Source organism: Antedon mediterranea, chromosome 10, assembly GCF_964355755.1.
Source record: "Antedon mediterranea chromosome 10, ecAntMedi1.1, whole genome shotgun sequence".
NCBI lineage: Eukaryota > Metazoa > Echinodermata > Crinoidea > Comatulida > Antedonidae > Antedon > Antedon mediterranea.
The window spans coordinates 17,804,707-17,829,957 of NC_092679.1; the positions used below are offsets into that span (position 1 = coordinate 17,804,707).

The 25,251-nt window shown below is 31.5% G+C and overlaps 1 protein-coding gene across 1 annotated transcript; it reads left to right on the top strand.

The window, feature by feature from the left end:
• The first annotated feature begins 143 nt into the window (after positions 1-143).
• Positions 144-24,108, top strand: LOC140059792 (kinesin-like protein KIF16B). Its single transcript, XM_072105709.1, has 31 exons — positions 144-251; positions 1,004-1,073; positions 5,687-5,797; positions 6,625-6,741; positions 7,500-7,532; positions 8,019-8,077; positions 8,350-8,453; positions 8,771-8,840; positions 9,243-9,315; positions 9,766-9,833; positions 10,121-10,221; positions 10,637-10,756; positions 11,403-11,500; positions 12,005-12,085; positions 12,464-12,517; positions 12,652-12,711; positions 13,155-13,274; positions 13,592-13,643; positions 13,737-13,874; positions 14,697-14,862; positions 15,167-15,220; positions 15,434-15,975; positions 16,071-17,191; positions 17,855-17,914; positions 19,290-19,435; positions 19,645-19,812; positions 21,152-21,197; positions 21,905-21,949; positions 22,379-22,588; positions 22,865-22,948; positions 23,611-24,108. The coding sequence occupies exons 1-31, from the start codon at positions 205-207 to the stop codon at positions 23,764-23,766; spliced, it is 4,374 nt and encodes a 1,457-aa protein (XP_071961810.1). The 5' UTR covers positions 144-204; the 3' UTR covers positions 23,767-24,108.
• Positions 24,109-25,251: the final 1,143 nt, after the last annotated feature.

The window sequence follows — 25,251 nt, forward strand, 5'->3', positions numbered from 1 at the left end:
ATTTTGAGAAAAAAAAACCGCATACACGGTATTCGGGAAGTAATGGAATCGCCCGCTGTGTTTAAGCACGTTTTTTCTTTGGAACAAACCATTGTTATTGTCATGTGACCACAAAGTGGATTGAAATAATCGGATCACACGAAATATGGCAGTCTGATCCGAATGTGAGGATAAACACACGGGATTAACATTAGATTTACAAAGATGGCTTCTGTAAAAGTTGCTGTCCGAGTGCGGCCTATGAACACAAGGTATAGTAATTAAAATACTACATTATTTACTAAAAATTTGCTGTTTTAGTTTATGTTTGATCCTCTTATATGGCTAGGCCCAGAGGAGTGGCGAAGTTCCTCTCTATCTCTATATATATACTGGCTGGACGTCTGCCTGTCTGTCGTACTCAGTCTACTTTCGTGGCCTAGGCCTAGGCTACATTGTTTTGTAATTTAGTTTAATTCATATTAATACATCTTGGAATCGAATAAATTTAAAATGTAATTATTATATAGGCCTGTGTGTGGATATTAACTACGTTGATAATTACCTAGCTAGAGGCTTAGTAGTAGATAGAGGCCTGGAATAATAAAACAAAATGTGTAAAAATAAGTAATATTATGTTTTAATGAAGTGAAGTGTGATGGCAGGCAATCATCATCAGAAGTTTTGGGGTTTATTCATGATTGATATTTAGTTGTATTTGTTTCATTTCTAGTAGTAGTAGTTAATTAATGTTTTTTTAAATATATTGAATAATAAACGTATTCAATTTTAATTGAATAAATATTAAATTATAATAATAATATTATTTTTACAATTATCGAACAATTTTATTTAATAAATAGTTGTACATTTTTTTTTTATGTAACTCGATATTTAGCCACAGACAAGTATTTCCTGCTACAAGGCACTTCCATCGATATTTTATACTTCACAATACCAATACCATGAAAAATATTTAATATCTATTTATGTGAGGCTGATGATTTGTTTTTATTTTTTGTAGAGAGGTTAATTTGAATTCAAAATGCATTATTTCAATGAAGGGAAATAAGACCAGCATAACGAATCTAAAGGTATTTTTGTATTTATATTTACATTTTTTAATACATTGATTGATTGATTGATAATTGATATTCGAGAAATAATAATGATATCAGACCATGGAGACTAATGACTAAGTAAATCTGTCATCTGCTTAAATAAAATACAATAAAATATGCTTTATGTAAAATTGGCAGGGAATGTCTACAAAATCATAGTAAAGTGTAGTAGTAGCAATTTATAAAATGTACAGCATTCATTTTGAAGAAGCTTCTCCACTCCATGTATGCAAAAAGTAATCTCGAAAAGAATCCCACTCAAGAGTCCTAAAAATAAGAAGCCCGTGGTCTTCTTTTCCAATTGTTACCGTATGTGAGCAATAGGAGTAGATCACTGTGATCATGTAGTTGCTTGCGAGTGACCATGTACTTGCGAGTTACCATGTAGTTGCGAGTGACCATGTCATTGCGAGTGACTATGTAGTTGCGAGTGACCATGTAGCTGCAAGTGACCAGTCGAATATGCCTCATGATTTAAAGAAATTTTATAGTGTAAAATCATATTGAAAAGTTCAGAATATTTTGTAGTAATGATAATAGGTCCATGAGCTAAGGTATTTCTAGATTTACAATTGAAAACACCCACAAATATTTTATTTATTTCTCCCTTGTTTTCACCATCCAATGAACCGTAAAATTTATCTGTTCTACACGCATCAGAGACTTACAACCATTGTATGTAATGATTCACACTCCCACCAGAGTACGCAAATTATTGTTCACTAAGCCGTTCATTGTCAAGGTCTTCTTAAATGGTAATAACACACTGGTTTTGTGTACACGTCAACCAAAAGGGTGTATAGTAAATAAACCAAATTGGCCAAAAAAAAAATTATCTATTACACTTTGATCCTTGATAACGGCCTAAGCGTACTGTACACATGTCAACAAAGTTTAAATACTACTGTACTGTACATTAGCATATATATTAATATGTTTTTATAAATACAAATTTGGAATATCATAACATTCCACCACTCCTACAATAGGTATACCCAACCATTCCCTGGGTGTTTTTAAACACTGGGATGCTGCTTCCCAATAATAAAGAAACATTTTGTTTAATGGTTAAACTGTGAATCAACCGTATTGATATACTGTAGTAAAGTTGTGTACCAACCCTGTATAGACTTTCCATGGATGTACTGTACAAAAACAACAGACAGCTAAAGGGTGGAGATGGCACTGTAGGCCTGTCAATATGGCTGGGGTGGCAATATTTAAAGATAAAATGAATGGGATTTAATAAATTTGATGATGTCTGATTAATCTCACCCCACACTGTACAAACCACACTTTGGTATCTCCTTCTAAATTCAGTTTTTTTTTACCACTTCTGAAACAAGCTTTCCAGCTGAAAGGATTATCCTATACCGTTTACAGTATAATTATTAAATTTAGTTTCTGTATGATTTTATTAATTTCAAATTATAATGTATTGTGTTGTGTATGTTATGGATAGCAATAAATATTACAAACAAACAATAAAATCACAAGTTCAAACAAACTATTAGAGTTACCATGCGTACAGCATTTTATACTTTTATTTAATTAACTAAAGTATTCATCTGTATTGTCCAAACCGAAGGACTCCTTGTATAGTAAACAATCTGTAGATATGTAAGGGTGACCTGATTCATTCAGTACACTCATTCAGAAACAAAGACTACCCTTGTACTTAATTAGGTTTCTTTGCTTAACAGAAAAAAGTACAAACATAAAGTAGTTCATATTTACCTAATTATTTATAACAAGATTTTAAAAGAATTTCGGATGTTTTCAATTTAAGAAATCGTTAAAGTCCCAAATTTGTATTCTGAAAACTATGTATAAGAGTAGAGTTTCCAGAAATCTGGACATTTGAGTATTGGGGTTTCGTGGTAGAGCTGACTGTGATAGCCATAGTAAAACCTTTATCCACCCAGTTTCTGTGGATCAGATTGCAATTAGAACAGAATTCAATATAGATTATAGCATGTATCCCTAAAGGCAGGTGTCATGTGCCAAATTATAATAATGATTTATTATGCACAGCAGGCCTACAGTAATTCATTTTTCTTTTATGTAAGCGTTTTTTGTTCAGATTGATTGAAAAGGGAAATATACTCTATATATGCTCTTCTGCAAAATTTTATTTTAAAGTTTAATATTTTGTTATCTAAGTTTTGTATTCAAAGTTGCTTACCGCCATTTAGGTAAACCAAAAGTAGAAGGGCACTTAGAGAGCGCAAACCTCCGTCTCGGCATATGAAAATGTAATGACAAGTTCCCTACAGCTATGAAACCAGAAATTTTATAAAAATCGGTTAATAGCTTTCTGCTAGCTATCAAATATAGAAACAAACACATAACCTCTCACCCCTCTGGTGGAGGTAATAAATTATTGCTGTTATATGCAGACACGCCCCTCATTGGACCTACAGTAGTTGAATTTTCAATATCTGATACACAGTATCAATCCCTTTACCCTCAATGTGGTACTGTAGATTACTGTACACATTATAGACACGGAAAAGGACCAAATTTACCCATTCTAAAAGATTTTGGAAGATATGCATTTTTATTTAGATTAAATTAGATACCTGTTTAATTTAATTAATTTGAAAGTTCTGGCATCTTTAATAAATATAATTAATTTGAAAGAAATTTTGTCCAGAGAAAATATACTGGAATATACTGTGTACTGTATGTCATTTTGTTTTTACACAGTTTAATAAGATGAACATATTCACTGTATAGAGAATTAATTCATTTGAATAGTTCTTCAGTGTGTAATGTTTAAAATTAGATATTATTTCAGGTGTACAATCATTATTAGCAACAAAATCAATTTCATTCAAATGTAACTTTTCCATTCAAATGCACATTTTAAGTCATATCGAATTAACCAATCCACTCCAGCAAACTAACTGAATGAAAAGGAGAGGCTTAACAAATTATTTTTTTAATTAGCTCAATGAGAGTCTTATTATTATTATTATTTAACAATGGGTTTTTCCAGAAAACTAGCAGATTTCTCTTCTATCCGAAGAGTATAATAAACTTGACTTCAAACTGTATTTGACCATACAGTATATCTGACTGTATATCTGGTCAATATCATGCAGCCCTATTATATGGTCCCTTCCTCTGTGAAATAAAATGTTGAGTTGCGATTTAACATGGAGTTCAAACCTTTAATTAATTTTCTAACTCTTTGCCTATTTAAACCAAAGCCTGATGTGTGTGCCCATATATGGACATGATAATGTCATATCACTACCATGTTTGGGAATATCACTACCGTATTTGGGCACATCAAACTATTTTTATAGTGTAGACAGAGCTTTAAATTACAGTTGTTGTTATAGAATATGGACTTCCTGTTTCACCAACAAATTTAGACTTTGTTGTTTATGTAATAATTCACACTTATGTTTTTTCATGTCATTGTTTAATAGCAGAACCGGAATTAATAATCGGTAGGAGAGCGGGTGCTGGTAGTAAGAGATAAAAGGAAATATTAATCTATACTCTCTAAAATCTTTTAACATTCACACAAAAAGCTGGTACCATAGATATAAAAACACAATTATTGTACTGTAGGATAGTTTTCCAAAATTCATAATTTATTATAGTATTTATTTAACATTTTGGTAAATTAATTGATTTTGGCAAACTGGTCAGATTTTATTTTTAAAATATGCAATGGAACAAACCACTACTGTGTAAAAAATAAATAATAATGTTAAATTAATTTTAAGGTATAGTAGAGTAAGCTAAACAGTACTCAGCTTTTTAAATAGGAGGACAGTTGAGATTATGTGGACAATTCCTTATCTATATACTTAGAATATTGAATACTGATACTGAAATGCTTTATTTATCCATTATCATAATAAACTAACATTAACAATAGAAATTCAGCTTATAAAGATTGGCAAATATTTTTATGGTAAAAAAAAACCAGATAAATTTAAAATATAAACAAAAAATTCATATACAGAGTACACACACAATATTACACAAACAAACCTAAAGTTTTAAAAGTTAAATATTTATGTCAATTTTTACCTACAGTGCATGATTGCATTACCTTGACCTTAATCCTGAAAGGGCAGATGATTTGTTTTTCTTTAGATCGATATTTTATTTTGCAAAAAATTGATGTGATAATCAAGACGGACAGAATGATCTTTTAATATCTAGATTTCCTTACGTTTTGTTTAATATATAAACTTCCCAAATGCTGTAAATCCATAAAATTATGGGTGCAGAGTCAGTCGTTAGTTCATGTACTGTATGAAAACTCAAGGTCAAAGGGATCCTTTAATAGAGGTCATACCATCACTTACTGTCTTCATTTCTTAACAACTGTATGTCACATATGTTTAAGCTTAAAATTTCTACTGCTCAGATCTTTTCTAATGATAGATAGTAATTGAGTTTATGTCTACCAACACGTCCTTTAAGATCATTTGAAAAAACCACCGCGAAAATTAATGAGGAATGCGCAGGTGTATTTTCTCCCTTTCTTATTATGTGGGCGAACATCGACCATCTTAATCGTGCGATTTTTATTTAATACGGTTATTAATGTTTTGTAGATTGCTACCGATGGGTCAGGAGAAGGTCGAGAAAGAGTTAAAAACTTCACCTATGATTTTTCCTACTGGTCAGCATCGCATAAGGATCCACATTTTGCATCACAGGAACGAGTAAGTAAAAACATCGTCAAGGCTTAACCAGTTAGTTGTCCAGTTTAGTAGTAAGGAATACAATTATATTAAGGAGCTTTCAATCGACCAATCTATGTCGTGTTAGTTATTGCGGGAATACTAGGAGGTGTGTCCTCCCTCCCAACATCAACATAGGTTTGACAGTTTCTAGGTCCAGCCGCTGACTGATAATACATCAATTGACCTGAAAGCTCCCTATTAAAGCAGTTGGCAATGACAGTACAGTACAATTTTTAGGAATAAGTCTATGCAGAAAACACATCTTTTGCCAATAGTGTTCGCAAATGGACGTATACAATTATAATTTCTCACCTCCATGGTCTGCATGTGGTAACATTAAGCATGCATTAAGTAATTGAATATTCCATAAAGATTGTAACAACCAACCACATTTGGTAAGTATTGAAATTCCATGTCTGAAATTGAGCTTTGATAATGCAAATGTGTGTGATTAGAAATGATCAGCACACCAGGAGACAGGACCACAATTGCCACAAGTGTGATGCTTCTCAGAATAGGGTGCTGCATGGCAGGGTAGTCACCTTGATAGGATAGGTGCATGCTTCAAATACTGTAAGATTTGACTATAATACAGTATTTAAACATAACCTATTACTTAGCATTGGATAAAACTATTTAACTAAGTTTGATAGTGTAGACAGAGTTTAAATCTAGGTTATTTAAACATATTAAATTAATAAATAAGTAAAGCTTTTAAAAATGTAATAATTTTCATATAGGATATTGGTTATTAAAACACATTTGCTAATTATTATAATATCAATATTTGTCTTCATTATCAACAGGTTTTCAAGGACCTGGGCACAGATGTTTTAAAAGCCGCATTCGAAGGATACAATGCATGCATATTTGCATATGGACAGACTGGCTCAGGCAAAACATTTACAATGATGGGGCAACGTGTAAGTGTATGCATTATTTTTTTTAAAAAAACCTTGTCTCCTCGCCATTTGATTGCTTAATTTTTATCACATGCCATTCAGTAAAACACAACCTACAGTATATCGAATTCATCTAGACTATCACTGTGTTTTTATGTCTATTGCGTTTTTCGTACTATTAGTTGGGAAAGCCACTCGACAGTGCAGTTCTTTTGAACTGATCCACTTTTGGTTACCCACAGGTGCTGATAGTACTTTTGTTCTGTTTTGTTGAATGATGCCGTACCTTGTTTATGATTTTTGTATGTTACCTGGAAATTGAATAAAATAAAATAAAATAAAATAAAAAATCTATACCCGTTCTAATCAAAATCCAAAAATCGGAACACAACACTACTTTTTTAATTGAAGCAGAATATTAATTTCAATAAAACTTGAAGAGTTTGTTAGAGAACTGGTATGTTATAAAACAAATAAAGACTGTTCACATTTGTTCAATAGGAAGAATAATTTCATGAATTGAAAACCGGACTATTTAACTCTGCTCCAAGCTCTAAAAGTTAGAACAATTAATTTTGTTTTGCTCATGAAATATTCTTCCCATTGCACTCATACTGCAAGCATTAATTATTTGTATATTATTCTGTAATACAGTATTTATCAACTTGCACACAACAGCCACAAAGACTATGGCGATACAATACAATATTTTAAGTATTTACGCAAATTCTTATTAATGTATGCATTGTTGTTTTAGTCATATCTATAATTAATTGCAGGACGGAGCTGGCTTGATACCAAGGATATGCGAGGTAAACAATACGTAATTGTCTGCTCTCTACTACCAGTACCATCAGATTTAATCATTTTAATTGAACAAAGACGAAGCAGTCCAGTTTAGATTAATTTCCCAAGACATAAAGACTACTGTCAGCACTTTGACAGAAAATAAAGTCATTAAACCGAAATAAGTTTGCAACCAACAAAAATGCTTTATGTTGTATAACAATATTCCAATTTATATATATTTACAGATGCAGCATCGAGTAAAATAAATATGTACATTACTATTATTATTTTACCTGATTATACCATAGAGATATTATACATATTATCATTTATATGGAAAAAAGTATTGTTTCTAAGTAAACACATCATTATCATAATTTCTAACATCTTAAATATATAAATTAATAATAATATATATTAATATTTGTAGCATAATTCAAAATTATCAATCTACATTTTATTTTAATTTTCATAAATGTATTATTTATAAATTTGATATTGTTTTTAAGGGCCTCTACACAAGAATAAGAGCTGACAAAAATGATGTGTCTTATCGCACTGAAGTTAGGTATTAAGATTTTTAATTACATATCTTTTTTTAAGATAATCAACAGTGACCTTAAAGGTCAAAATGTTGCATCCTGGGTATTTTTTCAGATATGAATAATTAAAGATATATTTATTATTACACAAGAAGCGGACTCCCCACTTTTGACAGCTAAAATTAAATTACAACTTTTTAATATCTATAATGCTTCCCTGTTTAAAAAAAAATCCTAGAAAATGCATTAAAAGTACACATTTTTATCAATGTATAATTGTTTGTTATTCCCTTTACAGCTACCTTGAAATTTACAACGAAAGAGTTCGGGATTTACTTAAGCCTCGCAAAGAACACTCTCTAAGAGTTCGTGAACATCCGAGAGATGGGCCATATGTTCAAGGTTAGACAGTCATGACGTTTTGGGATGTTACTCCACGAGATGATGGCAAATGTGTAATTAATCGCTCCTAGAAACTTGTGGATGACAGATTATCCGTAATGTTCAGTTACTGAAGAATATATTAGAATGTTACCTATACATTTATAGGTCCATGATTTCATCATTCTTAATTTTTAAAATAAATACCAAATTTAAGCTGGAATTGATTTGTAGAGTTGACTATACCATTTATGGAGAGGGATGTTCAATTAATTTGATCACACCTCAGAGTATATGTAAGGCAGACTCAACCAACACTACTGTTTTTTTCTTTTTAGATCTTTCAAAGCATTTAGTTTCAGATTATTCAGATATAGAAAATCTAATGGAAAGAGGAAATGTTCAAAGGTAATTAAGAATATTTTCGAAGCTCTGTCTACACTATCAAACTTTATTTGATCAAAAAAATGTAATGTGCCCAAATATGGTAGTGATATGCCCAAATATGGTAGTGATATGGCAATAAATATCATATATTTAAGTTTCCAGTGTGAAATGAGGACATTTAAACGAGACCCTCTAGCCATACAGCGTCTGCTATGATTAGTTCTTTACAGTAAAACCTGATTGCATTATCTCACTCTCAGTATCATCATCACTATCTTTTTATTATTTCCATCATCATCATTGTAACAAAGATTCTTCCACTAAGTAAATTTACAGTATATCCTTTTCTACTACTACTTCTTTTCTTTATACAATATGTTTGATATTAATATAATATTTTGTTTTATACTCTTTAATTAACAGGACAACAGCGTCTACTAACATGAATGATGTCAGCAGTAGATCTCATGCCATCTTCACTATCACCTTTACACAGGTTGGACAAACTTCTTTTCGGATAAAATAACTATTTTTATGATTACCAAGGATCTCTTTTTTAAATGTTATAATGTGATGTGCAAGCTGCACCTGTTGTGTTAGTACCAAGTGTTTTTATAATTTTTTTTTATTTATATCATCATTGATGCCTACAATTACACTACTAATATATAAGAAAGCCCATCTCAGAGGTTGAAGTAATTTATATGTAATTGTAAAGTATTAATGTGAGTATTAATAGGCTATAAAACCCACTCATCTTTATTAGAAATGTTGCTCTTAAGCTCTGTCTACACTATCAAACTAGTTTGACACAAAAAGTGTGATGTTCCAAAATATGATAGTAATACCCAAATATGACAGTGATATGCCCAAATATGGTAGTGATATACCCAAATATGGTAGTATAAACAGAGCTTTATGTAAATTCTTTTTTCTATGTTAAAAGGCTAAGTTTGAGAATGATCTTCCGAGTGAGAAAGTATCCAAAATCAACCTTGTAGATCTGGCAGGAAGGTAAGAAAATATTTTTCAAATTCAATTAAAATTCAAAAACATTTATTATTATACCAATCTGAGAAATGTTTATTTCCTTCTTGTTTATGAACCCAAAGTGGCCCAAAGCTGGAGGCCTTGGGCATTTTGAGCCTTTTTCGACATATTTTAATGTCTGTTTTTTCTTCTGGGCACTGCTCAGAGACCCCCATAAGCCAGTGAGTGCGCATAGCTATTACGCCACTGAGATGTTAAGAAAACCTAGAAGTTTGACTCCATCGACTAATCTCTTTTTTTTCTCTTATAAGTGAACGTGCAGCTTCCACAGGAGCTACTGGGGACAGGTTAAAGGAAGGGTCACTCATCAACAAGTCTCTAGTAACCCTTGGCAATGTAATACATTCCTTAGGTAAGTTGTTATTTATATGTGTGGAGCTGTAGCTTGGTGGTTAACGTGCTTGCCATCCAATCCAAAGGTCCAGGGTTCAATCCTGACCTAGTGGCAGGGTTGTAACTCACCACTATTTCAACTCCACTCCTAAGCCTCAAATAAGACTTAGTTTATAAGAACTGTAAATTATAAAATAGTTTATCATGTAATTAGCGTGTTACTCGCTGTTGCCTATGAATAAAAATAAATATAAATGTGAGTACAACTTGGCTGAATTGCACACATGTGTGGACAAGATGATCTAGAACCCTGGGGAACTCCCTATCTTCTGAAAGATGTACACTGAGTTCTTTAAAGAGTACACAAGACGTTTAAAATTTAATTTATTGAAACTTATAGTAATGTATGAATTTGCTATTATTGGTTGTTTTAGCTGATATTTCATCAATGCAGAACAAGAGGAAGCAAATATTCGTACCTTACAGAGACTCGGTGTTGACTTGGCTGCTGAAGGACAGTTTAGGAGGCAATTCAAAGACTATTATGGTTGCAAGTGAGTCTCTCATTTCTAATACAAACTCTCTTATCAGTTAAAATTCCATCATATACATACACAATTTAGTTATTGTTACCATCATCATCAAACAGACACATCTGAGATAGAGTTCACAAATTAGTGTGTGTCTCTTACAACACAGTCAAAATAGTTCCCCTAGACAGAGTTTTAGGAGGCATTAAGGCTGGCAAGGATTTTAAAGCTCTGTCTACACTATCAAACTTTAAGTGACAACAAAATGTGATATGCCCATATATGGACATGATGATGTCATTACCATTATGTTGGCACATCACATTATTATGAAAGTTTTCCTGCCGAATAAACACTAGGAAAATATGTTTGATTCGAACATAAGAATGTTAAGAATGTCTTGACATGTCAGTTTTTATTCTACTCCAGAAGGTAGTTAATTGTACAATAACTGAAACATTAATTCCTTTTTGAAAAACATGGTGTACCACACACATTACTATACTAAACTCTGTCTACACTATCAGTGTGATGTGCCCAGATATGGCATTGATATGACATCATCATGACCATATATGAGCACATCACATTTTGTTGTCACATAAAGTTTGATAGTGTTGACAAAGCTTAAGACTGATCTTTTTATAACATATCCTTCTTTATTTTGTAGCCATATCTCCTGCTGATGTCAATTATGGAGAGTCACTCAGTACACTCAGATATGCAAACAGGGCTAAAAATATTATCAACAAGCCAACAGTGAATGAGGTAAGTGGTATAGCTTAAAACAATGCCTCGCATTTAATTTTAAGTATTTACAGATGACACTACGATTGGAAAATTGTTTGTTTTTTTTTTTGGTTGTGTATTACTTTTACAAAGGGAAGATTATTAGTAATGTGATTAACAGGAACTGAATCACTCCAGTGTTTCCTATAGGAATGACAACATTATGTTTAGAAGCATTGTCAAACTGTTCATAAGTGCTATACATGGTCATTCTTTAACATTGGTTATTATCATTTAGTAATTGTATAGTTAGTGTTGCCTTCACAAAAAATCTCAGTAGTACTTTGATCTGCGGCTAGGCTTCAACGAATTCATACAAAGTGCACCATACGTTGAATTGTTTTTATTGCTGTTTAATTGTATTTTGGTATTTTAAAAGGTGCTATGTGTCTGATTTTCTACGACTATGTAGTTTAAATAGCCATCTAATTTTTTTAATTATTTCAGCAGTAATTTGTTTATTTACTTTTTCAATTTCTTTAGGATCCTAATGTGAAGATTATCCGTGAGTTAAGAGCAGAGATCGATCGTCTTAAATCTATGTTGGGTGGTGGTGGTGAACATGTAAGTATATCAAATTGTTTTATTAAATATAATGTTTAAAGCTCTGTCTACACTATCAAACTTTATGTGACAAAAAATGTGATGTGCCCATATATGGACATAATGGGCTCATATTACTACCATATTTGGGCATATCACTACCATATTTGGGCACATCACAAGAATACAGAGCTTTAGATGAACAAATAGGAAAGATATTCTAGTTTATAGATTTGATTGATCACTTTATTTCAGAATAAAAATTCAAACAACAAACAATACAAACGGAAAATCACACTCAAATATGGTTTTCTCCCATATAGTGAAAAGATTTGATATATTCTGTAAAATTATATAGCATTCAAAATTCTTTCATTTGATTTTTTTTTTTTTTTGCAGATGATCTCAGAATCACCCAACATGGTAGATAAACTACATGAAAACGAGGCTATGGTAAGGCTAATCTTAAATTATTAATTAAATTTCATTGAATAAATTATCAGGTCAAAAAATGTCTTTACTTTAATCACCATTGAGAAAACCAAACACAAAACATGATATAAACAATCTGTATTTGTCTTTCTCAGATCCGAGTTCTCACAGAAGAATGGAGTACAAAATGGAGGGAAACTCAACGTATTATGAAGGTAAAGAAAGTTAGTCCCTACAAAAAAGAAAAAACAAAATAAATTACGCATCTATAACATGGGCAAGGGTTCGAGGCTCACTTGCTCCATGGTTCTGGTGGTAGAACGAGTCTTCTCAGATAAGGACTATAAACCATAGGGTCAGTGTAAATTTCTAGCTCATGTGTGATTTAAAAACCTAGTACATCTTTCGAGACAAGTAAAGGGTTTTCCCTGTGTAGTAGTACATCACATCAACTGATCATAACTGAGCCCTCTGGGAGACCAGACTTTGACTGAGGAGGTCGCCCAGTATAAATAATAACAAAATGAAATAAGTAAAAATGATTAATAAGATTACAGTATTTTTTACTTTTATATCAATAGATACTTTATTCAAACAACAATGGTAGTCTTATTTGCATAGTAGTGCATAGTAGTGCATTTGTTTTTCTTGTTTACAGGAGAAAACCTTGGCCTTGCGTTCAGAGGGAATAAGTGTTGTATTAGATTCAGAGCTGCCCCATCTCATTGGGATTGATGATGACTTGCTTAGTACCGGCCTAAAACTTTACCATATAAAGGCAAGAACAGTTTTTTTTTTATTATTTCAAGAATACAATACAATTCTCTAGAATCCATATTGAAATGTTTCGAACATTCTTTCCCCACGACGCTCAAATTCACAATCTATTGACCCATGGGGACATTTTTTTTCCCTCCATAATTTTTAAGTATTATGATGAAGGAAACAAATAATCTTTCCTATTTTGTAAATTTTTTTTTTTCCACACCCAGGTCTTTTGGCTCGAAGCATTAACAATAATACAGTAACATATATAATGTACAGTTGATTGATTGATTGATTAATTGATTAACTTTTCTTTTATATTTGTTATAGGAAGGAAAGACCTCAATAGGGCATTGTGATGCTGAACGGAGCAATGATATATGTAAGTTTATTAATATTCACTTAATTACAAAATGTGCAAATCTTTCACTTTCTTTTCATTTTCACAAATATTTGATTATTTTAATATGTTTAGTACTGTATGGAGTTGATGTACAAGATGAACACTGTATGCTAATTAATCGTGACGGCGTTGTCACCTTGCACCCGTTAAAGAAAGCGTTGTGTGCGGTCAACGGGAAATCAATTGACAGACCAATTGCCTTAACGCAAGGTAAGACAAATTCTCTCTCTCTCTCTTTATCTATAGTCATTCCTTTTTTTTCTTTTCTATATGTATTCTAATCTTTCTATATAATAAGTAATAAATCATCTTTTGTATACTCTAATTATCATTTAGTTTTAAGATGAAGACTCTGTTTTTGCTTTTAAATTTGCATACAGTTAAACCCTATAAGGAAACACCATCAGAACACAACAAAGTGTTCTTTTTAATAGGAGTTCCCCTGAATATGATTTGACCATATTGTTACTCTAATACAATTAATTTGCCCTTATTTGTTTTAAAGGGAAGTGTCTTCTTCATAACATGGATATATTCATATTCATTTATTATCCAGGAAAATAAAAACAATAATACAAAAAGCATAAATTACATAAAACAAAAACAAGCACAGAAAAACGCAGGACACTATCCTGGCGGATTGTCAAAAAGCAAAAATATCGCTATAATAGACTCTCCTGATAGTGTTTCTCCTAAACAACACAGTGAAAACTGTGTGTGATAAACTGTTTTTTAGTTCAAAATTGTATGCCAAATAGTCTGGTATTTTTTTAGTTTTTTCTATTTTTTTATATTTATTTTTATTTATTTTTTTATATGCATTGAATTTGCAAAATAAAGTTTTTATATAAATGGATGTTTAGCCATAGTTTTTAAAAATATATTGCTCCTCTTTTGTGTCACAAGTCTCCTTAAGGGTTGTCCCAAAGAAGAGGTTCTACTGTCTATAATATGTAAGCTGAAACTGAAATAAAAATAATGAATGAATGTATTTTAATACTAACAACAAAATGCAACTGATTTCATTTACAGGTTGTATAGTGTCAATAGGAAGGACAAACTTATTTCGGTTTAATCATCCTGCTGAGGCTAAGAGACTTAAGAATGAACTTAAAAGCATGTCAAAATCAATGAATGATTTATCAATGATGAGATCAACAGAAAACCTTATAGCGCCCTCATTAATGTACAGTCATAAGTAAGTATCCAACAATTATAAAAGAAACATACACATTCTTTGTGAGCTTTCGATCGATGACCAACCTGGGTCAGGTCAACCGATGTGTCATTGGTCAACTCTTGGACCATCATAAAAATCAAACCTGTGTCAAGCTGAGGAGCAAGGACACACCTCCCAATATCGGTGCATGTGCACAAAAATGAAATAACATAGCTTGGTTGTCAATCGTCGCAAATCGAAAGCTCCCTATTATCATTTGCAAGAAAACAACTACATTATAATTTTTTTTATTCATTTTCACATTGAAATTTTTTTTTTTAAGCATTCTACTTGAAAAACAACAAAAAGAAGAATTTGAGAAATTAGAAGAAAAGAGGTATCGATCAATAATTTATGTTTTTTATAGACTAGCCAAACCTTAGAGCTCAACATTGATAGTGAAATAAGAAATATATAGATTGACTTTAATTGGAAAGTTTATAGAGAATTTATTCACATCCTTTTATTTTGACTATCTTAATTAAAAATAGCTGCACAGAATGATAACATAATAGTAATAACATTTCATAATTCATTGTTTTTTTTGTAGACTTCAAATTCAAGAACTTGAGGAAAAGTTCTGGGAATCCGAAAATAAACGGAAAGCAGAGCAATCAAAGAAAGAGAATGACATAGATGAAAAGCGGAAAAAGCTGGAGAAGTTAAGGTTAGAGAGTGAAAACTCAAAGAAGGAAGCCGAAGAGGCAGAAAAGAGGATCAAGAAAGAGCAACAGAAACTAAAGAGACAGAGTTTAAATGTCCAAAAACAACTGGAAGAATTTAATTTAGAAAAAGAGAAAATGGAAAAAGAGAGAGATGACAGAGTATTTGAAGCTAATAAAACATTGGAAGTGCGGATGCAGACTGAGAAAGACCGTATTGAGCTTGAACTCGCAATCGAGGAGGATCGACTGCGATTGGAAGAAATGGTTGAACAACATAATGTTCTAGTGAAGGAAGCTGAGGAAGATCTGAAACAAGAAAGAGAAAGAATGAGTAAAGATTTTGAAGAGAAACGTTTGAGGTTAGACTCGGAGATTGATCGATTAGAAGAAAAGCAACAGGAGTTAGATTTGGCAAAGAAAGAGGCAAGTTCAAACATTACATTATATTTTTTTCATAATTATTCTTTCACAATGTCCTCTATCTTGACTTAAAAATGAGAATATATTTGTTCTTTTAGGGAGAAGAAGATTTTAAGAAACGAAAAGAAATCTTGGACTGGGAGATTGAAGAGGAATGTAAAGAACTAAAAAAAGAACAACAAAAACTAGAAAGTTTAAAAGAGAAACTAAATATATCGAAAGAAATATTCAGTAAAATGGAGGAAACAGCCTGTGCCAAACTTGCCCAAGAGAATTTAGAATTTGCTAAAGCTAAAGAACAATTTGATGAATTGAAACAAACTCAGATTGATTCAATTAGAGAAGCAGAAGAGAAAATAAGAGATAAAGCAGAGCGTATGGTAGGAGACATCTGGGATAAACGTGCAATGCTTGATGATAAACGCAAAGAACTTAACGAGAAAGAAGGACAAACTCAGAGAGCATTAGATGCAGGAAATTTTAAAAATGAAGAAGAGAAAGTTAAGTTAGAAGAAGAAAAAGAAGAAATAAGGAATGAAAAAGAAAAATTGGAAAATGAACAAGATGAATTGAACTGTCTTGAAATTGAGATTGAAAAAGAAATTGAGGAAGAGTTCCGCCATTTGGAAGAAAAAAGAAAAGAGAATGAAAAGGTTTTAGATGAAGAGTGGGCAAAATTGCAAAACATGGATGGATGGGATGTAGATACTTTGGAGAAAGAAATTGAAGTAAGAGAACTCGATTTAAAAGATATCAAAAAAAGAGTGAAAGAGAATGAAAAAGTTTTAGAAGAGATGGTAAAAAATGACCAAGATCTGAATTCAAACTTTGTACGAGAAGGAATCGATATTGTTGATGGTGCTGAAAGAATTAAAGTCTTGATGTCATCTCATGATGCATCTAGAGAGTCTTTGGAAACTGTTCTGGAACAACGAGACCTTCTTAATGAACAACAGCGAAAGACCGAACTAGAACGTATCCAGCTGTTGAGGGAGAGTATATCTGAAATGGAGGATGTCCACAGTTTGCTGGTGAAGAAATCACAACAGATCATGGAAGAGGAGATGGAACAGGTTAAAAAAGAGAGAGAACGACTGACAGAGAAAGAGGATGATGGAATCGATGATCTGCAGAAGCTCAATGACTATGAAGAGGAGAAGAAGCTGAAGGAGAACAGGTGGAAACTGCAAGAAGATCAGTTGCGATTGCAACATAAAATCCATGTAAGTTTCTACAATTTGATGTCTATTGCTGAAATGTGAGGTTGGGTCTGATTTGTATTTCATGTGTTGGTACTAATCATATCAATGGTGCAGTTAGTTTAATAATATAGACAATAAATAAGACCAAGTAACCATTAACAAACAAGCATAGTACAATAAGTATCTTAAGATGTTTGTTAATTTCATGGGCAGTAGTGATAGATGGTAATTTCATAATATGACAATACTGTCAACGATTCTAATAACTTTCACAGGTGTTATTAATTAAAACCGCTAATATCATCTACAGGTGTTCCTTTGCTTGGTGTTCAGAATGCAAAGAGGGATTTTGCTATTGTGGTCACAATCAAACTACCTTTTCAATATGTTTTTTTTTTTCAATAATTGTTACTCACATGTATGATAATGTGAAATCACCCTAATTCCCTGATACAATAGCTGAAATTGGGAATCCGTAGGTTGGTTTATAATTCCCCACTCATCCTAAGCTGTGCAACATCCCTCTTTGCAAATGTCATCAGATTTTAATGGCATCCTCAATAAAGTTGGTCAGAAAGGAACCACGGTCCCCGTAGGGGTCTGGTTTATTTGGAGGCTAACTGTACGGCTTGCAATATCTTTTTCTGAATTGATGCACATTGTTCATTTTCTCACTTCATGCAGTCCAAATCTGAAGACAACGTAGAAAACACATTGCTGCCACCTGTGGATAACAAGGCAAAGGTCGGCATACGTCACGCATCTAACACCCTTCAAATAAACACATTTTTACCCTGGTTTTCTTCTCAGCTTTTTCTTTTATCTTAACAATCATTTCATTAAACTTTTTCTTTTCAAATGTTAATACACATGAATTATGTGCTTGTTGGTATTATTCCCTGAAATACTAATTATTTTTCTTGTTTGATATCTGTATAAATTTAATAAAACATTTATATTTGTATGTGTTGTTTGGGTTTATGCTTCAATCTCATTGCTTGGTTTTCTTAAATTCTTATTGGTAGACACCTTGTAATGAAAAGCTAGTTAAATCAGTGGTGCGTAACCAGCAAATATAGCATGTGACTTGAATTGATCACTACCGTATATATCCTCCGGTATAATCCCACCCCTCTAGAACACGAAATCAGGCTGACTTTGGGTGGTGGGACTATACCCGGAGAAATCCTTTTCGGGGAAAAAATGATTGGTAAGTATTTCTATAGAGAGAAGCCTACATCCAGACCAAAAGTCAATACTGGGGCTATACCCGGGGATATGGCTGAAATCAGACATAAAATAGAGGGTGGAATTAGACCCAAATTGAGATTATACCCTAGGATATACGCTACTGAGAAAATTACTGATATTTGCAGCTCAAATCTGTTTTGGATTTCGTTCTACATATTTTGCTGTCTTTTAATCATTTCAAGATGTCTATAAATTAATATACTTTATGCATTTTTATATAATCATTTAAAAATATATTAATTTATTAATAAGTTTTATTGCACCTTGTTCACAAACCTTTTAGTTATTTTAGATTTTACCTTTTGTTTATTACTGACAAATTTCTAGAAATTCCTTAAATTTTTTGCTCCTTCACCCAACCTAAAAAGTCTTTATCAAATATCAATTATAATTTTACCCTTTTTGTTTGTTTTACACCTCTGCAAAATCTATATCCACCACATAATTTCTTTTTATATAATATTGTATTATAGTTTTTAAAGATTTATTGTCCCCCTGAAAAAATATATATTTTTTTTTTAATGTTTGTGTTGAATATGCCATTTGAATGACACAATTGTTTTCACAAACAAAAATTATTTAACTAAAAAAACATAATTTAAAGGAAAAAATAGTCAAATTGACAGGAAGAAAGTCAATGGGTTTTTGGTTGAATTTAAATTGAAAACATATTTTGTTTATTTGTTTTAACTTTGTTAAAACTACAAAATAACATATTCAAAGTCTGATTTTATAAAACTTCATTTTTCATGTTTTTGGAAGACAATACATCTTTAAATGTTTTTGTAATACAGGCGGATACAGGTTCCATCAACACTGTTCAATTATTTACTTACTAAATAGATTCAAATTCCTTTACTTTTTCTAGCATTTGGAAATACTTGAAGGACAGATGGAGAAGACAGAAGCAGAATTAGAAAAGAAACAGGCAGACTTTGAAGACCAGAGGACAGAAGAACTAAAGAGAATTGAATCAGAAAAACAAAAACTTGCTGAAATGGAGGATCAAGACAGGTTTGTGTTATTTGTTTTATATTATATTTGTTTTTTTCTTAACTTGTGATTTTTTTTCTTACGACTACTTTTCTCTGTAAGATCCCTGCAATATTGTATATAACAATGTAAATATATAAAAGACAACACAGAAACCATTAGAGCATAAAGAACAACTGCACATGCCTGTAAACTACTTTTTACATTGCATTTTCAAATGTTATTTTTAGATTCCATAGAAAAGTTGAAGAGGAAGTGAAGAAAAAACTGTTTGAAGAAAAAGTAGAAAGAGAGAAGAAGGAAATGATGGACAAGAAGAAAATTGAAGATGAGTTGAAAACATTACAAAAAGCTCATGAAAAAGAAATTGAACTACTAAAGAAAAGATTTGAATCAAGGTATAGCAAAATACTCTTATTTTTGAAAAATATTAATAAATAGCAACATTTCTCAGAAAAATATTGGCTAATTTATGTATATTTCAATATCGGAATTGTTGATCAAAAGCTACTTGCCATTTGCCAATATTCATGAGAAACAATGCTCTTCTATAGCTAGTTTCAATCCCTCCCACTGTGTGAACTTTGCTATTGTTTTTAGCTGTCCCACCCTATTGCACTTAATTATATGTTAAAGATATATTGTCCCCCTGAAAAATTAATTCTTAAACATTCTTCTGTTGAATATGACATTTCAATGTCACCAAATAGTTATCCACTTTGACAAAAAATTGGATTCAAAAAAAAGTGTTTACCTAAAAAAGTGTAATTTAAAGGAAAAAATAGTCAAATGGGTTTTTGGTTGAATTTAACCATTTATTTTATAATCCTATAAGTGAAACATTAATTTTTTCCAATTTTTTTTCTAGAGAAATGATTAGCTTTATTAAAGCTACAACATAATCTATTCAAAGTCTGATTTTAGTAATCTTTATTTTTCATGTTTTGGGGGACAATACATCTTTAACATTTACCATTAACAGATTTTCTGTCCAGCACGAAGGTCTCCATTTAACTGCACTTTCTAATGGCAATGGCAATTATATGATCATTGAATGTCAAGTAATATTAAACAATGACACAATTATATTGCTATAAATCAACTAACCTTCTTTTTTTATAAACATTTGATTACAAATTAATTAAACATTAGACAATGTTGTGAATAATTAACTACCATCACATTTTGATGATTGTCTCCAATCCAGTCGCTAATGAGGAATCAAATATTGTATAGATCTTTAATATACAGTATAACATACTTCCATGATATACTGTAAATTGGCAATACAAGTAATATTAATAGGATATCAAATTTTCCGATCTTGTTAAATTACATTCAAAGTATTTATTTAGGCTTTTTTAGGAGGAATGGGGGATCTGGAGAATAGAAAAATATGGGGTGGATGGATGTGAATAAAAATAAATAAACCGAACGTTATGTCTGTGTCTAGAAGACTATTTTTAGAAAAATGGTGTTAAGCAGGGTGAAAGCCTTTAAAGGAGCCATAAGTAGGATGGAAGGCCTTTAATTGAGCCTATAGGCAAAGTCAAAGGACTTTAGCTGGAATAAAGATTTTTATCTGAGCCTTAGGCAAGGTGGAAGGCCTTTGCCTTAGGCAAGGTGGAAAGCTTTCCTAAGGCTGGGTGAAAAATATTTAATAAAGCCTTAGGTTGGGTGGAAGTACATTCATGGGCATGTTTAAGTTGATTTGTGTTAAATTTTTTTCTAACTTAGGAAAGTTTCTTTTGGAAGCAGGTCTAACCCATATGGAGGATTAAAGGTAAGTTATATGTTATATTTGTGGTTTAGATGTGTGGTTATACATATTACTGCAATAAATTATTAGTATAGTAGTCAGAGCTTCCTAATAAAATGATATACTTTATACTGTACATATTTTTTTGTTGGGACTCTTTTATTTGCACTTTGCAGGGTTTTAAACTATATTGTGTAGTGTTTTGTCAATGAGCACAACTATTTTCCCTTTCCTCTCTATTCATGATGAATTTGTATGGTTCAAATTGACAATGTATTTGCACGTACCTCTTCACCGGAAACAAGTACCGTACTACCTTAGCCATTGATATCTGATAGATAGTTGGCTGGCTTCCAAGTTTAAGTTAGGCATGTGATTTAATACTTCAAAAAAAGGTTGACTCTCAAATGTTACTGATCAAGTCAAAACGATCACAATAGACGGTCAGTCACTTGTCCTGTCATGAATATCCAAAAACTCTGATGCAAGAGACTAAATAAAAGTAATAAGCTTAACTCCTAGCCTTGTATCATGTGGACAAATGTTATGTTTTTCACTTTCAATCAAAGCCAAAATCTTCATTGTAAAAGTAAAAACCAATTGTCCATTTTGCATTGCTGCTGTGTGATTGATATTAGACTTAATTATCAGGATTTGGTAGCTTAATCAACACAATCTATGGTTCTCTCTGGTTTCTAACTAGTGCTTTTTTGCATGTTTTTCCCCATCAGAACACTGATGGTTTTCCTAATAGTAATGGTAAAAAGAGGGGAGAGGTGAGTACATTTTGCTGCTTTTATGAGCTATTTTGTTTGTTTGTACATTTTGCTCTGTTTTGTTTAATCTAAATTATTGATATTGGAGTATTAAATTAATAATTTAATGTTACTGTTTTTATGTGATTTTTGGTGGTTGTGGGTATTGGTTTTGTAGTGAGTATCCACTTCTAGTTGGGTTACATGATAAAGATGTTTGTATTTACATATTTTCTTGTTTTGTGTCATCTAAATAAATGTTTATAAATTGAAACATTGGTGTACAAGTCATGAATTGCAAATATTAAAATAACAAATAATACAAGAAATATATAAAGATAAAAATAAAGCAAGTGATTAAGATCATGTCTAAACATTATTATTTATTAAAGTAGTACTGTATTATTTAAAAGTTTGATTTAACAACTTGCTTTCATTTGTATCGTTTAGTCATTTGATGCACCATTGGCACCACATACTGAAGCTGTAAAAGATCTCATCAAAATCCTTATACCACGATACATGTTGCGAGGCCACGGTTGGGATTCGCATTATGTGTTTGAAGTTCAGATCACGATACTAAACGAAACTTGGGTCGTTTACAGACGCTACAGCAAGTTCAGAGAATTACATGAAATTATGAAGAAAAAGTACTATGAGGTATTGCAATGGTTTACATTTCACTCCTAAACAGATTGAATTTTTTCAATCAAACATTTATATCCAATCAAACAACTTATCAACATACAATTTTTACAAATTTCACATCTAGCTTAGGAGAAATAAATGCATGCTTTCTAAATTATGTCTCAGTTAGGATATGGCCTTACTGTTGAGCACTGAAATACATAGTGTAAATAGTTAGGATTTGAACTAAGGAACCTGAGATTTTAAGTGTATATGGTTGTAATTCCTATTTTTTTAATTTTTACACAGATTAGCCTACTCGATTTTCCACCAAAGAGACTATTTGGAAATAGATCTGAAAAGGTTGTATTAAAGCGTAGAGGTAATCTAGAGGTAAGAAAAGTAACATAAAATTGATTGATTGATTGAATGATTAATTTTTAGATTTAATGATTAATTTTTAGATTAAATGATTGATTTTTAGATTGATTTATAGATTGAATGATTGATTTGTAGATCGAATGAATGATTTATAGATTGAATGATTGATTGATTTATTGATTGAATGACTGGTTTGTAGATTGAATGATTGATTTGTAGATTGATTTATTGATTGATCTGTAGATTGAATGATTGATTTATTGATTGATCTGTAGATTGAATGATTAATTTATTGATTGATCTGTAGATTGAATGATTAATTTATTGATTGATCTGTAGATTGAATGATTAATTTATTGATTGATCTGTAGATTGAATGATTAATTTATTGATTGATCTATAGATTGAATGATTAATTTATTGATTGATCTGTAGATTGAATGATTAATTTATTGATTGATCTGTAGATTGAATGTTTAATTTATTGATTGATCTGTAGATTGAATGATTGATTTATTGATTGATTGAATGATTGATTTGCAGATTGAATAATCCAGCTTTTGATTAAATGATCAATATTTTTTCATTGGATTTGTATATAGAGTGATTAATTAAGCAATTACCTAGGAATTAAAATCTATGTAATTATTGTTGTTATTTAAACTCTTCAACAGGAATATTTACGGAAATTCCTTGAAGCGTGCTTGAACATAGATCATTGCCCCATAGCACCAGGACCGGGTCGAACCATCTCCAAAGGAATCTTATGTGAGTTTGCACCATTCTTTAAGAAAGGTGCTTTTGAAACAACAAAATATGGTACAACGTAGCATCGACCACTGTAAAATGGAGAAACATTAACACTTACGTTTTATTGTGAGGAGTTGTATTTTGATTTAATTTTGAAAGCAAAGAGAGAGTTTAATTAATTTCTTTTCACCCATTCTTGTGGTTTCTGTAGCGAATGAATGAGAGTTTATTAATACTTTGCATTTCATTATGAAATTATTAAAAATTAACAATAAATAAAAGTTAACTTTGTAAATAAAAATTTAAACATGCAACAATTATTTGAATTTAAAATAATGTAAATATATTTATAATAAATTATTTTAAAATGTTGAATGTTTTTGACAATCTAAAGTATGAGTAATCTAATACATTTTGAACTGTTTATTACAAAAATAACAAATTTTTTTTTTGAATCAAATTTTTTCAAACAGGTCATTTTATTTACACAGCTTATTTTTCTAACCAGCCTACTGTGTTGGTTAATAATTGACTAGTTCATTTTCTAGGTAACAATAACAAAGTCGTGATGCTCATAAACATACATCTCATATTTTGTGTTTTCATAAATTATCCTGGTGGTAGAAACTACTACAGGGCACAAAAATATAGTACATTGTGCACTGTACATGTAAATGGCATACCAAAACATACATTGTGGTTTGTGTGACTGGCATTGTGTTATTGTTATGATAATAAGCATATTTACCACAATAAGATAATTATTATTAATATTGTGCTTCCATTTGTAATATACAAAATCCATACAGATAAATATATTTTTGTACATTAGTATATACTGTAGTAATAACATCAGACACTGTCTGTAAATGAATTAGAAAAAACTTGTTAGTTAAGAAGTTGCACCAATGCATTGCTAAATGTTTATTTCTTTTTGGTAGACTTAACATTGAAATAGCATAGTGTACCTCCTGCACAGTTTCTTAAGCTTGGTTCCCACTAGCGACGCAACGCAACCGACGCAACATAATGAAATTCCCTTCCAATAATTGTGTTTGTCCCCGCCTACGTGAAATCAAACTTGCTTGTTGCGCGTCAACGTCAGTTGCCGTAGATTTAACTTGTTCACCCCGCGTACTTTTGAGTATGCACTGTACTATGTTTTCCAGTGTTCTTTTGCCTTGCATTGTTGCATGAAATCAAACTGATTTGATTTCCCGTAGCGATGTTTTCCCATTGGTGATTATGCAATACAGCACTTTACGTCGATACGGCACTGCGTTGCATTCTAATGGGAACCACGCTTTAAGAATACATTACATACATAGGTTGGCCATACAGGCCATATGATTTAGCATGCGTAACAATGCGTATTTTAGTCTTCACGCAAGTGCGTGAAATGTGGCAACTGCATGCCTGGAAATGGAATGCATTGCCATGCATGACCAAAGTGTGTTCAATTTGACAATGGGGCATTATTTAGTCTGTTACCTATTGTTGATGTATTGTTATAATGCACTTGTAAGGCTTAATGTAATTTGCCAATTGCCAGCTCATTATATTGT

What these genes read in the sequence shown, in the direction of transcription:
- LOC140059792 (XM_072105709.1), top strand. Translation starts at nt 205, where the DNA reads ATGGCTTCTGTAAAAGTTGCTGTCCGAGTGCGGCCTATGAACACAAG. An exon ending in CAATGTAATACATTCCTTAG is followed by an intron (nt 10,222 to 10,636) that starts GTAAGTTGTTAT and finishes TGGTTGTTTTAG; the next exon opens with CTGATATTTCATCAATGCAG. An exon ending in TGGGTGGTGGTGGTGAACAT is followed by an intron (nt 12,086 to 12,463) that starts GTAAGTATATCA and finishes TTTTTTTTGCAG; the next exon opens with ATGATCTCAGAATCACCCAA.